Source organism: Chlamydotis macqueenii, chromosome 14, assembly GCF_036417535.1.
Source record: "Chlamydotis macqueenii isolate bChlMac1 chromosome 14, bChlMac1.mat, whole genome shotgun sequence".
Taxonomy (NCBI): domain Eukaryota; kingdom Metazoa; phylum Chordata; class Aves; order Otidiformes; family Otididae; genus Chlamydotis; species Chlamydotis macqueenii.
Window position 1 is genome coordinate 9,797,033 of NC_141569.1, and position 13,489 is coordinate 9,810,521.

The 13,489-nt window shown below is 48.0% G+C and overlaps 1 protein-coding gene across 1 annotated transcript in view; it reads right to left on the bottom strand.

The window, feature by feature from the left end:
- NEURL1B (neuralized E3 ubiquitin protein ligase 1B) overlaps positions 1–12,186 on the bottom strand; it is a 34,392-nt gene extending 22,206 nt beyond the window's left edge. The window contains exon 1 of the mRNA XM_086759134.1: positions 12,077–12,186. Coding sequence (XP_086615260.1) covers positions 12,077–12,107 — 31 coding nt within the window. The 5' untranslated portion in view covers positions 12,108–12,186. The remainder of the gene's footprint in view (positions 1–12,076) is intronic.
- Between the last annotated feature and the right edge of the window lie 1,303 nt (positions 12,187–13,489).

Genomic DNA, 13,489 nt, shown 5'->3' on the forward strand with positions numbered 1-13,489 from the left:
CCCCTCAAGCCAGAGAGGCAGCACCAGGAGCCTCCCCTGGCACCCCCAGCACGGGAACAGTATTCCTCGAGCATTGCAAAAAGCGCAGGTCCATGCCTAAAGGCCCTGTCCATTGCTCCTGTCTGTCCCATCTGCCTCATCTCAATGCCTCATTTCTCACAGTGTAACTGCTGAAATTGAATTTGCCCTGCAGCTCCCCGTACTGCAACAGCAGGGCAGGCCCATGGCAGTTTGGATGGGGAGATCTCTTCCTTCTCTTTGACAGACCTACACGTCCACATTGCAAAGCCCCAGTGCAGCACATACACCCAGGGTTGCACGGGCCATCCAAGGGATGGAGCTCAGCCGGCTCTGCCTCCATCATCCCCCCGCCGGGGCTGCTCCACAGCCTGGATCCCAGGCAGCACTGCGTGAACACCCCAAACACCCCCTTTAACACCCACCATGCCTTGCCTGAACACCCCTTTGGGGAAATGGTCACTTCCCTGGAAAAAAAAGCATTTCAGGTCCCAAAACCCAGACCCCCTCCAAGGCAGCAGAGCGGTGAGCTACAAGGCAGCATCACTCCCTTCAGCTGCTCTGTCATTGCCACAGAGACAAGTCACAACCAGTGCTCCCAGCACCGCTGTTAGCCCTGGGGAAGAAGATTACGAAAAAGACGGGGAGAGCTTTGGAAGAGCATTGACTCAGTAGGGCAGAGACCTGAGGTGATGAGTCTGCGGTGGTGAATGACAGCTGGAGGTGCACAACAGCATCCGCTCCAAAGTGATGCCCTGGCCCAGTATAGGAATTTTGGCACAGAAAGGGAAAATGCAGAAATACCAGTACACAAAGGCCCTCAGCATTGACCTACCCAACATTTCTCCCCATCACCTTTAGTCCATTGGACAGGAGGGAGCAACCATTGCCCGATGGAGGGCTGTGTTCAAAACACAAGAGGCAAGGAGCAAACCAGGGCGGGGAAAAATATAGAAAAATATGGTCAAGATCCAGAGGCACACAAGGAAAGCTTCTCCCTCCTTCTGGGGCTGTCTCACGAGGTTGTACCATTAATCTCCTCTCAAAGGAAAACCTGAGCAACTAGCTAAGGGCTTGACATGGTTTGGTGATCGATTCTAGTGGTGTGCCCATAGATTTCAGTATTCATAGGAAGGCAGGTTTTTTTTTCATGGGTGTATAAACATTTACTAACTAGGAATGCATACAGAAAGATGGTTTGAAAATAGTTTGTTTTAATACGAGAAGCGGTTTTGACCTCTCTGGGAGGAATGTACCCCTGCCCTCTGCTTGGAGCTGGTCAGCCGAATGCTTGAAGAGGGTGGGAGAAATAGTGAACATTTTCAGGGAGCTAGGAAGCAAATTTTTGGTTTTGTTTTGCTTCTAAAACCAGCTTTTAATATCTCTAAGAGCAAGAGGCATTTCAAAAGAAACATGATCCCTCAAAACTCAATTTTGAAAAGGGGTTAATTTTTAATCAAAATAAATTTTAAAGGATGAAAATGCGAACACTTTGGCCAAGTGATAAACTCCGGCTGTTCCACATGAGGCCAGCATTTCAGGGAGAAAGAGCTTTGCAAAGCATTTTAGTAACTAAGCCTCACAGTGTCTTGGTGAGGCAGAGGAGCTGGCAGCCGAGCCGAGAACTCCAAGCCGTGGGGGGACCCCCACCCCAGGCTCCCCACCCCGGCACCCACAGAAGGGAAATAATCTGCACTGCTATTAGGAAGTGCTGCAAGCCATCATATTTCTTGTTTGAGGCAGGAAAGGACTGTTTTAGACAATTCATTAATTATGAATATTAAACAAATCAACTTTTGCAGTTTCGTACATAATGACTCAAACTTCCGCTATTGTTCTGCTCGGTAAAATCAGACTCTCCAGAGAGCATCTGTCAATCTGATGATTATGTTGTTAAATGAGGGAGAAAAAGATTTGTTCTCCCTCACCTGCAGAAAACTCTCTCTGCCTTGTAATTATTTGCCTTGATAAATTTAATTTACTTCAGTTTTTCCTGCTAGATTTGGCTGGTCAAGTTAAACCATAAAAGATTATTCATGGAAAAGCAACCACAGTTGGTTACTAGGATACAAAAAATCACTTAGTACGTTCCTCCAATAAATAATCCCAGCAGAACACACACAAATTCAATAAATTATGAATTTCTCTTTCGCTCTTACATAAACATTGGGGTTGCAGAAGCATTTCTTGGAACCCTTTAAAATAAGTTAATATCTTAATTACTATGCAATAGCAAAACAACCAGGAGGGATGGTTGAGCCGTGCAGGTGAGCTGCATCCTTTGTCTAGACATGAAAGTTATTTTGGAACAAGCCAGGGTTCAAGGGACAGCAAATTCATTATTGCCAGTATCTGTGTGCAGACACCGGTATTTGGCATGCTCATGTGCCTTTTCAAAGGGGGAACGTAAGCACTAGACTAAGCACATTTGGAAGAAGGCATTCTTATTTCAGAAAAAAAAAATCTCTCTTCCTGCACAATTCCACGTATACAAAAGGTCCTACATAAAAGTGCTTGTTTCCAGGTCTCTGAACCTACAAGGGGAAGCAGGAGATAAGTTTTCTGACACGGGGTGGCAGCTGCCAAGCCAGTCCGTCCTAGGCCAGCATCCTCAGCACGGTACAACTGCCGCTGCCGATGGGCAAAACAAATTGCAATGTGACCCAGTCTGCCCCCAGCCGCTCAGACATTTTTGGAAACAACACCCGGGCTCAGAAGATTGATTTTAGATACTTAACAGCATTTGGTCTTTTGGGTGTGTGTGGTTGTCTTGCTCTGTCTTTTCCTAGCCCTCATGATATCCCCCAATACCAGCAGTCCCCAGGCATGACTCAGTACAAACTGCTGTTCAAGGCTGTGGTATTTAAAGACACGCTATAGGGTCTGTTGGCTAAGATCAGTTTTTATAAACTTTAACTGAGATGGATTTCCTTGAAATTCTGACTTGCGAAGCATCTGTCCTTCTCAGCCTCTCCCTTTGATCACATCAGCAGCACAAGCAGTGCTGTTCTGTTGCTGGCAAATCACTCAGTCATTGCTATTTAGGACTCACAAATCAGATGGCAGTGTGAAGATCTGCCTCGCACTCTTCAGAGGACATCTCCCTTCCAGGAGAGATCAACCAAAATGCCTGGCATACTGAAATATCTGCAAGCCTTCTTCCAGGCAAGTGCAGGGAAGCTCTACTGGCGTCAAGTTTTCCCTCCTTGCACACATGGTCTCGATGCTCCACTTTTATTTCTCAGCCCTCTGCCAGCAAGGCTCTTGTGCCGACCCCACGCCACATCCCCACATCCCCATCCCCACCCCATCCCACGCAGGGCTCCATTCACCAGCCCCGAGGGGCACCATGCTCCAGAGCAAACCCAACGCTGATGGTCAGATAAAAACTGAGCCACTTAAACACTCTTTCCATTGTGCAGTTTGTCCCCATGAACCACCATGTGAAAGTTATCTCTGTTTTATAAGCCAGCACAATGGCCACTGCACAATACACCAGCTAACGCTCCTTATCACTAAAAGTGAAGCAATAGCCAGTCAGTAAATTATTTCAGTTTTCATACTTAGAAACCCCATCAAGAGTTTTTGATGCCATCCAGAGGAAAGCACCACCAAAGAACAGCCCTTTAAAGAGGCATTTCCCAGGGGAACACCTCTTTGGCAGGAGCCTGCAGGGATTATCTCATCCACCTTCACCCTCTGATGGGACAAGCTCTACTAATGCCCTTCCTAGCTGATGGATAACAAACTTGCTCTTTAAGACCTCCAGTGACACCACCAAGGCTTTCCTTCATGTTAGCCTGCCCGGTGTTCTGGAGAGCAAATGCTCAGGGGTCCTGGTCCTGCCTCCTCCTCAAAAAACCATAATTCACTGCAGCCTCTTAGCTGCTCCTCTCAGCAGCAACTTTGTCACCGTCAGGACACTAGACCAGACAGATCTCAAGCGCCAAGTGTTTTCTGTTACCAAAAAAAAAACCCATCTATCCAACTATGTCAAGTTCAAGACCCCAAGAAACAGCAATTTCCCCTCATTAGAAATTATGCTTTCAACCTTAGCATCACCCTGAGGAGATAACTTCTGAACTGCTCTCCATAAATTACAGAACATGTTAAGCTAAGAAGCTGGTGCCCCAATGAGACCAAAACAGATAAGAGGCTGAGAAAAGCTGTTGCCACCATGCTAGTTATCGCTGAGGAAAGAGAGATAAACCAGAACGAAATTATTTCATTTCTGCTGCCAAATGGGATAGTCTATCTTTTATCTTTGGCTTGTCAAGGCAGGGCTTGGCAGATTTAACATTCAAGTGGTGCAGGAGGGCAAAAATCAAACAACTTTTTTCCCTGACATTTGGAAACCTGATGGAAAACTTTCACTCAGGGAAATTCTCTCTTGACTGACTGTCTTCCCTGGGTTGCTACACGAGCTATGAAAAACAGAGATTTTCTTTTATGTTGTCTATTTATTTTTCACACATAGCCATAAGACGTTATGCCATCAGGAGTGCAATCGCAAGACACCTAGAGTCACAGACAAACGGATTATGAACATAGGAGAATCCCTGAAGTACAGAACTCTCATTATTATGTAAATATCCACAGCGAAACATGAAAACTGAAAAAATGAAACCTGTTATATGGAACTGTCTAGCCGGCAACTCTACAAACACAACCGCATCCATTTTTTCTCCCTTCAAAGCATCAGTAGCTCTTAAAAAAAATCCTGAATGTGATTTCCCTGCTGCACTGAAAAGCTTTGAAATGCAGTTAAAAGCTTTTTCTTTAAAGAATCTTCCTGTGTAATTCCAGCAGCAAGCGAGAAGTCATTTCTTATTTTCTGATTTGGTTTCTCTACACCAGTCCTATTGGTGTAGAAAGGAAAAAAAGGCATGGCTTTGCCGGAGCAGGGAAAGTGATGGGGTCTGATCGTCTCAGTAGGAGATCTCTGAGCTGCTCGACTGCCAGAGGTCTGAAAGAACGGAGAGAGAAAAAACTCCTGGGTGGAAAGCAAGCCCTGCTTACACAAACCAGAGGAAGACATCTCCCTGGACACAGAGGGAAAAACAAATTAACAAGCAAGAAATCACTTTTCCCTCCCTCCTCCCCAAAGCCCTGCTTCAACTGTTCAGACACCAGGAATTCAATGTTCCAGCACTTGGTAACTGAGACAACGGGGCATCCAGGTCTGGAGGAAAAAGCTGGCACAGGTATGCCGAGATATGGCTTTTCACCAGATGTCTCCATGCCAGTGATTCATGCTTTTTAACATATAGAGGGAAAAAAAATACGGCCATCATCAAGACATGGAACAACTGTGTTGGGTTTTGCTGGTGGGGGGCTACAGGGGTGTCTTCTGTGCGAAGCTGCTGGAAGCTTCCCTGGTGGGGCTGGTCCCCGTCCCCAGGGCAGACCCAGCTAACGTCTGGGCAGTCCTGCTGTATTTACAGCATGTGAAGACGAGGGATGGGGAGGTCTTCAGAGAGGTGGCAGGACCTTGCAACCTAAGGGCACTGGGGCCATCAAGCAGACATATGGACCACTGGCGCAGGGTCAGTCCCCTCCAGGACACTGCAGGTTAGTGACACCAAGGGCAAGGGTGCAGAAACTGCCTAACTGAGAAGACAGAACAAAGTATGGAAATGCTCCCTTAGCAAAACTTCCTCCAGCTGCCGCAGACAGAAGAGCCTCCCCAGGATGAGACACGGAGCCAGGTCCCTCCCAACAAGCCGTTGGGCTCCCCACCTTCTTCTGCGCTTGTTGGTGAGCGAGCACACATCTGCCCTTGGGGTGATGCCTGAAGAACGGTTTGCTGGCCAAGCTACATTTTCATGCCAGGAAGCCCCAGATGAGCATGTGGCCGAGGAGCTCATTAGGAGCGGGGAAGGTGCACGTCGTGAGTCAGCCGTGCGGTTTGGCTGCTGTGGTGAGAAGCCGCAGCAGCTGCGGGATGCCATACTGCTCCGGGCACAAGAAAGGAGACAAACAAAGCAGATAAGACAGATGGAAATACAGAGAGAAGAGATGGAGGAGATTGCAGTCACTTTCCCCACAAGGAAACTCAGATGGGATCTGACACGTGTTTCGGGGGATGGCACCCGGCCTTATCTCATCTCACAGTTCATGACGCCATCCTGGCAAACAAGGCCTCGCTCCCAGCCTCTCGCTAGCTCTCCCCCTGTCTGGACCGGCAGATCTGCTTCTCTGCATCTCTCCCAAACCCACCACATCCATCACGGTGACACGCATGCTCCACCTGAGGAAAGCCTGCTCTTATTTTAGCTACCAACCCGCACAGATAGGCTCTGTAAACAGTGGGATGCTGATGAGTAAGAAAACGTTTCCTTTCAAGGCAAACGGTGCAGCAGGACACTGACTGTCCAAAAGTGCAACTCTGAACCTCAGTGAGCCTGAACTATGGTAGATCCATGTGAGCTAAGGAGGACTAAGGTGCTTATCTGCATTCCTAATTGAAAAGCCGTGGAACGATACGCAAGGAGGATCCTCACTAGAAGGGGAAGAGAAGCACGGCATAAGCTTCAAGGTGACTCATCCTTCTCGTGTCAAGTAAACACTAATGCCTGCACATTCAAACTTGACTGCCGAAAGTTAAACACCTTAAACGTACTTAAGCACCTCCATAGGCTGTCAAATTATAACGTGCTGGGAAGCTACAATTTCCTTTGCCTGCGGTGAGGGCTCCCTAAGAGCTTTGCCTACACACACAGACTTAGGGCTGTGATTTTAAGCATCTACAGCAGTCAGATGGTGACACGCGGGTCCTTCTGACCTGCGGCAGCCATCTAAAGAAACAAAAGGGGAGAAGTGCTGTTTGCCAGATACTCTACCGCTTCGTAAAGCAATTCCCCTCTAGAGCATAAACAACAAAACAGAAGAGAGGGCACTTGCCCAGCACTACCCAGCGTGGGAGCAGAGAGCGACGGCGAGCTCCCGCTTTAACAACACACTTGGCAACGTGCTGCGTGCGTCTGACAGCACATCGGCCATGGACACGGCACACCACTCCACTTAGAGCCGTCTTGATAGGCAATGCCTTCCCGGATTGAAGTGCAGTTGTTTCTCCAGTCTCAACAGCCAAGACGCCAACGGTAGCGCTGAATTAATCACGCCAGTTGGCTGCAGCACATTTTTGGGTATGTACTGCTGCGAGGCCGGTTAAAGATAGTCCTCGGTATACGATCAACCTGTTCCAGCTCTAAATCACAGGGAAGGCTGAGCACTTTCACAGGTTTCCTTTTGAAGACTGGAAAAACAGAAAGCTACAAAAGAAGCGGCAAATTAATCTGGGTTTTTTTGCACTTCTGTGACCTTCTTCCTGGAGATGCTTCATGCCTGCATGTTAATTTAATTAACTCTCGTATACCCATGTGAGCCAAACAGTGTTTCCTACCTCCCATACATACAAAACAATACTGTGGTAACGCCGCTTGCTCAAAGAGAGTTGAGCAGCACAATCAGTGACAAACTCCAAAAACCTTCACTCCTGGACTAAAAGAGGCAGGAAAACAGGCAAAGTAGGGCTGCTGCTGAGGCAGACTTAACACCTGAATCACAGAGCTGAACCAAACCCAAACCAAAAACTGGTCTGAACAGGTACGTTTTTTCACTCAAACCAGAACAACCTGAAGTGTTATTTTGTAGTTTTGTTGAAGTCAGACTGGAACCAAACCAAACAATTTACTGAACTAATTCAAGGCTCACGGTACTGAGAACTCCTCCTACAGCGTGTCACTAGCAACTAAGGGGGGAGGAAGGACCAGAGAACAAAAATGCTCCTTGAAGCTGAGATTTTAGCCCCTGGAAAAGTCAGAGAATTCTTTTCCCACTACTTGGTCTTTGCTACTCATTTCTTACAAAATAAGTGTGTATATTATGATAACAGGCATCAGTATTTTAAAAAGAATACATAGAAACATCATCTTTTACCCACAAGCTACAAATTCTTGCACCCTTCTGTAACCAGGACCCTCCAACCATCACTGTTTTGCCAAAGTCTGGCAGAGGGGAGCATCAGCCCGATGAAGGTCTAAACTTGGGATTTCTGGCTTGCTGAGAAGGGGTTAATTATTAAAAGCCTTTTTCTCATGAATACTAAATAATTTCTTGAAAATAAGAAATTGAAGTCACTTCTGCCAGAACAAGCCCCATTCTCCCTTGTGTTTACCAGACACAAATGCCACTCATACTTGGTATTCCTCGCAGTTGTGAGGAAGGCTGTGGGAGCAGCGCTGCAATCGGACCCCAGCCGGATTCTTAAAAGGGAATTTGGCTCCTTTGTTAAATACCAACGACCCTATTTGGGCCAGGATCAACAACTGGATCCCAACTGGAAAGCCCTTTGATTAGAGAGTGCCTCCTGCCCACCCTGCCCACCCGCAGCAGCAGCTGTCCATGCTCGCCCCGCCACAACGAGCTGCCGTGCAAGGACACTTGCTGCCTGCCTAACTCTCCTAGATGTGGTTCCTCGCTTTTTCCTTCACCGTGCAGCTCCGTGTAAGGGCTTTGCTGAGTTAGGGGAATTTCAGCCTCTCCCAGCCTGCCAGTCCTCGAGTATCGCTGGGCTCCCTGCATCTTCAAAGGAGGCTTCGTGCCTCCATCTGGCTACCAACCATTTTCTGAGCCCTGTTCAAAGTGTCTGCCAAGGAAAGCAATTAGCACAGAGAAATTAGCACCATCCAGGAAGATGGGGTGCAGACAGGCGCTGCTTGCTGCCTGGCTCACCAGTGAGCGAACAGAGCAGGTGAGAGCAGCCGCGAAGCCATAAAGCCCTACGTCGGTATGCGACCCATCCACCACCAATGTCCACACAGCCTCCCAGCCCGCTCTGCAGGTCAGGACAAGTTCCACCCATCGGCTGCAATGCTGCACACCTAGTTTATCACCTGTAGGAGACAGAAAAACGGCATGCCTCAATAATAAAGAATTCACTCTTGCCTAACCACCTGCCCGCAAAATCGTCTCGAACAATGGGCAGTGGTAAGGGGAGGGAGGGAAGAAAATATTGACATCCAAGCATCAATTCCCACACTGCACTGGAGATGCAGCGGGAGATTCTCCTGCTGGAGATGCAGGAAGGGTCAGCAACGGGGCGGCCAGGGCCACGGAGGAGCCCGAAGGCGAGGAGGTCCCACTCACCCCTCCCAGGTCAGGCCAGCCACAGGAGGCAACCGTCTCGCTGGAGGAATGTGCCATGTATCGTTCAGCTGTCATCTAGATAAGGGTAATTTCCACCACCACCTCAGGACCGTTGTTAAGCGTATCTGACACATCTCAGCTCTTTTCCACTCAAATGCCTCCTCAACCGATTCAAATATAGAAGCTGCCTTTCATTAGCCCCAGCCTATTACTCATTTAAATACCACTCTGGTTAGAAACCTAGCTGTTAATTTGACAAAGCCCTCATCCATTGTGTGTTAACCACCAGATACTTGGCAACATGAGTTTCCCAAGCTCCTGATACAAAATTCGCCAGCCCCGATAGCGTGTGCTCTTGTATCACTGCACGGAAACATGGAGAGAAAGGGTGAGGCTGTGCAAGGATTTAAAGATGCAACAAGCACAGAAAATATACTCAAACAGATTTAGGTACAAAAATCAGTTGAACTGCATTCGGTAGGATTTAAAATTGAATTCCGCTATTTGAGAACAGTATTTCCATTTCTGTCTAAAACCTGAATTGTTGATTGTTCGGCTTTTCCAGGAGCCAAATGATGAAGGTCCCTCCACATTTCCTCTATATTGGATCAGAATGGAAAAACATTTTCCACCTTCAGCTATTGATGGCGAACAAAATGACAAAAGGGAAACAACATCTGTAGGCTTCTACAGTTAATTGATTTAACACAATAGGTAATTAAATTCTAGTTTGGGGGTGTTCTGTTTCTTTTTTTCTTTTTACTAAATAAACTACTTCAGCCCATGGGACGGGGGAGAGCAATTCCTCTGTTAGATAAAATGAGAGAGAAAGTGCATTGTTCAGTCTGCCAGGGTGAAGAAAGAGGCACGTTTCAGACAAAGAAGAGGAAAGACTTAATTCTGATTGATTATCTTTGAGTAATTCTACACAGTTCTAGCATTTATAAATAGGTTTTCATCCAACTGTGCAGTCTTCCAGAAAAACTTTATAATTTTCAAAAGGATTGTTGCAAGAACAGTTCTAAACCTACTCCCCTCTGTAACGCGGTTTGGATAATGAAAGGCAAACAAAAATTGAGCGCATCAATATGAAAAATCGCTGAATTGTGTCCAACTTGACAAAACACATTTATCAACTTCCAAATTGCAAATATCTAAAATCTCTTCTGCAGCCACAGGTTAACAGCTTCTTTTGACTGTCATTACATTGTAAAAATGGAATACAGCTGAATTTGGGGAAAAGACACACTTTCAGCATCTTCCAGCATATTAGCAAATGGTGTTCAAGTGTCTTGCGTGTTTTTGCCTTGCGCAACTTGACAAATGTTTGCAAATGGACCATCCCCAGCAAAGTAATCCTTACAGACAGTCTCCACCTGGCAGGACAGGACAGAGATTTTCTAGGCCACCAGAACAATGTTAAGAGCTGGGAGGTCTACACAAATCAAGTCTTCAGTTTTTTCCATCAAACTTTTCCTCTTTCTTAATGACTTCTTTTGAAAGCACCACTAGGAACTCTTTAATCACAGAACTGCGGTACAACTGATGTCATCCCTTTTTTTTTAAATTCACATGTAAGACTGTGCATACAAAGGCTGCTCAGGAGAGACCGTTCCAGCAATAGGCAGAACGGCTGATACAACTCTCAGCCTTCTGGAACAGAGCTCACAGCTAGATCCCACGTCCCAGTAGGTACAGATATTTTTTTCCTTTGGGAAGTTCTAGCCTTACTGAGGTAACCTCCCCTGACCCCAAGGATATTTCCCTGGCTCTCCCAGAATTTTTGCACGTGGCCCTTGATGTCACCTCTAGCTGAAAAGCTGACCCACAAAATTAATTTTCTCCAAGGTCATGCACTCCTTACAATGCCTTTATTTGCCAGTTGGTGAGGTATTTTAAAAAAAATGAACACTTCCTTATTGTGAAAGGAGCTAATTTCCCATTTAAATGTAATAGAGAAGAAGAGGAGATGCAACTAGAAATCTAATCACAGGTTCACAGCTGAACCACAAGCCCAGCAGCTTTCTTTTGTGCCTTGAAGGTCCCAAGCACCCTCTCTTTGCAAAGACAATATACGGCACATCCAAATGCAAATCTATTCCTCTCTTTATTTCTATATTCAGCTCCTTGGCTGATTACAGGGAGGCATGTGTGTGTGTTCAATAGGTCCTCCCGCTTCTTTAAGTAAGTTTAATAATACCCTTTTTATTTATGGGAGCCCAAAATACAAAGGATGCAACGCAGGAGCTCTGCAAGAGCAGAAAAGAAAAGAAAAGCCAAGCAAACTAGCTGAAGATAGAGACTGGCAAGGGCTCAGTAATTCAATACTGTTGATTCTATAGAGACCAACTGCTTTTCTTACGCACCAATTCTCCGAGAAGGAAAAAGCCCCACAATTATGAACTTGCAAAGGAAAAGAATCTGTACATCTCTTGTGTCAGAACAGGATTCGCTAAAAAGGCAGTCAAAACCCAGGTAGTCTCCCAAATATTTCAGACCCGGTGACTCTGAACAACAACTAATCTCTCTCAGCATTAAAAAGTTGCTTTAAAAAAAAAAAAAGAAAAAAAAGAAAAAGAAAAAGAAAAAGAAAAGAAGAAGAAAAAGAAGGGGAAACGAAACAGCAAGCCCCTACAAGGCTCGGCTGAAAGGCAGGGGCTCTCTGCCCCGGCTGCGGGAACAGCTCCGCTTCTCTCGGTCTCCCACGGGCGAAGCCGCCCCCCGCCGCCGAAGCATCACCCCCTCGGTGCCCGTGGCGGCGGAGACCGTTAAAAATAATATCAATTAACAATTTTTAAAAAAATATTCGGCTTATCCCGCGCCGCTCCGCAGGGGCTCGGACCCGTGGGCGGCCCGTTTTGCCCCCAGCATCTCCCGCGCCCCGCAGCCCCCCTCTCCCCGCCGGTACCTGCCAGGGTCTTGTGCACCGTGTTGCCCATCGCTGCGCTCGGCGGCGCGGCGCAGCCCGGGGCGGCCCTGCGCTCCGCGGGGCCATGGACAGCGCCCGCCTCCCGCCGCCGCCGCGCTCCGCGCCCGCCCGCGCCGCCCCCCGCCCCGCCCCGCCCCGCCGCCCAGCCCGGGACGGCGCTGCCCGCACCCCCCCCCCCCCCCGCCCCCTCCTCGCTCCCCGGGACGTCTGGGGCCGCCGGGCCCGCCCCGGCACCGGCCGCGCTCCGCCCTGCGCGGGGTGGTAACGGGGGTGAGAAACGACGGCGAGAAGCGGTTCGGAGCTGTTGCCGGAGCTGCCGGCCGGGGCTTTGGGGAAACACGGGCCCGGCTCTTTCCGAGAGGGGCCACCGACCCCAGGAAACGACTTTTTTTCTCCCTTAGGAAAAAAAAAAAATGGTTTGGAGAGGGGGAGGGCAGGGCTGCCAATTCCACCTTTACCCCCAGGACAGCCCTTTCTACCAGCAAAACCCTTCCAGAGGGTACAAGCTGCACTGGGAAACACTGGGAGATGATAAAGCTGAGGTTTTTTCCCCTCTGTGCCATTTACTTACGGGGTGACCTTGGCTAAGTCACTTTGCATCTCAGTGACACGGCTTCCCCATCTGGGAACGGAGGGGATTAGCAGGAGCGTTGCGTTGGCAAATTCGTTATTAGTTTGAAGCACACCGATACCATGGTGACGAAGGACACCTCAGCCGACAGCCTGAAGTGCAGTATTGACAAGATTTGCCTCACCATTTCTCTCTCTTCCGCTCTCAGACGTAAAAGCATGTTTATAGCCCCATCAGAGGAAAGCAAGGGCTTCCTTTTCTCCCTGATGGCACTTTTCCTGCTGAGGGGTGATGCTGCCGAGCCTTTCTCCTCTAAGGCTGCTTTCTTAGCTTTAAGGAGGGAGAAACTGGAGGATCAGAGCTACAAAACGTGCTGCAACCAACATATTGGGCTGATGCCACACTGCACGGTGTTTGGGAAAAGCCACTGTGTCCCTCAGCAGAAGTCACATCTGTGGGCTATCACAGATGTCCTGAGACTCTAAAAATAAAGTGGAACGAGGGAGAGAGCCAAGCACCAGTAGCTCAATGGCCTGGCAGAGATCAGGCTCTGATCTATTGTTGGGAAGCTAAAATAACAAGCCTTTAATCCCTGAATTGTGTTGAACGGGTCAAGTATGGCTCAGGAGATGAGAGGGGACAGAAAAACCTAATTTTCAGTATTTTGTGCCATCATATGGACTTGTTAAAAATGGGATTATCACATGAGACACCAGCAGCTGTTCTTAAAAGCGCTTGCACCCATCTGCTGTCTTCCTAGGTTAGCATGTGCCTGCCGCTGCCTTCCGTGCCCCGAGCTGTGAACCGCAGGCAGGAGCTGT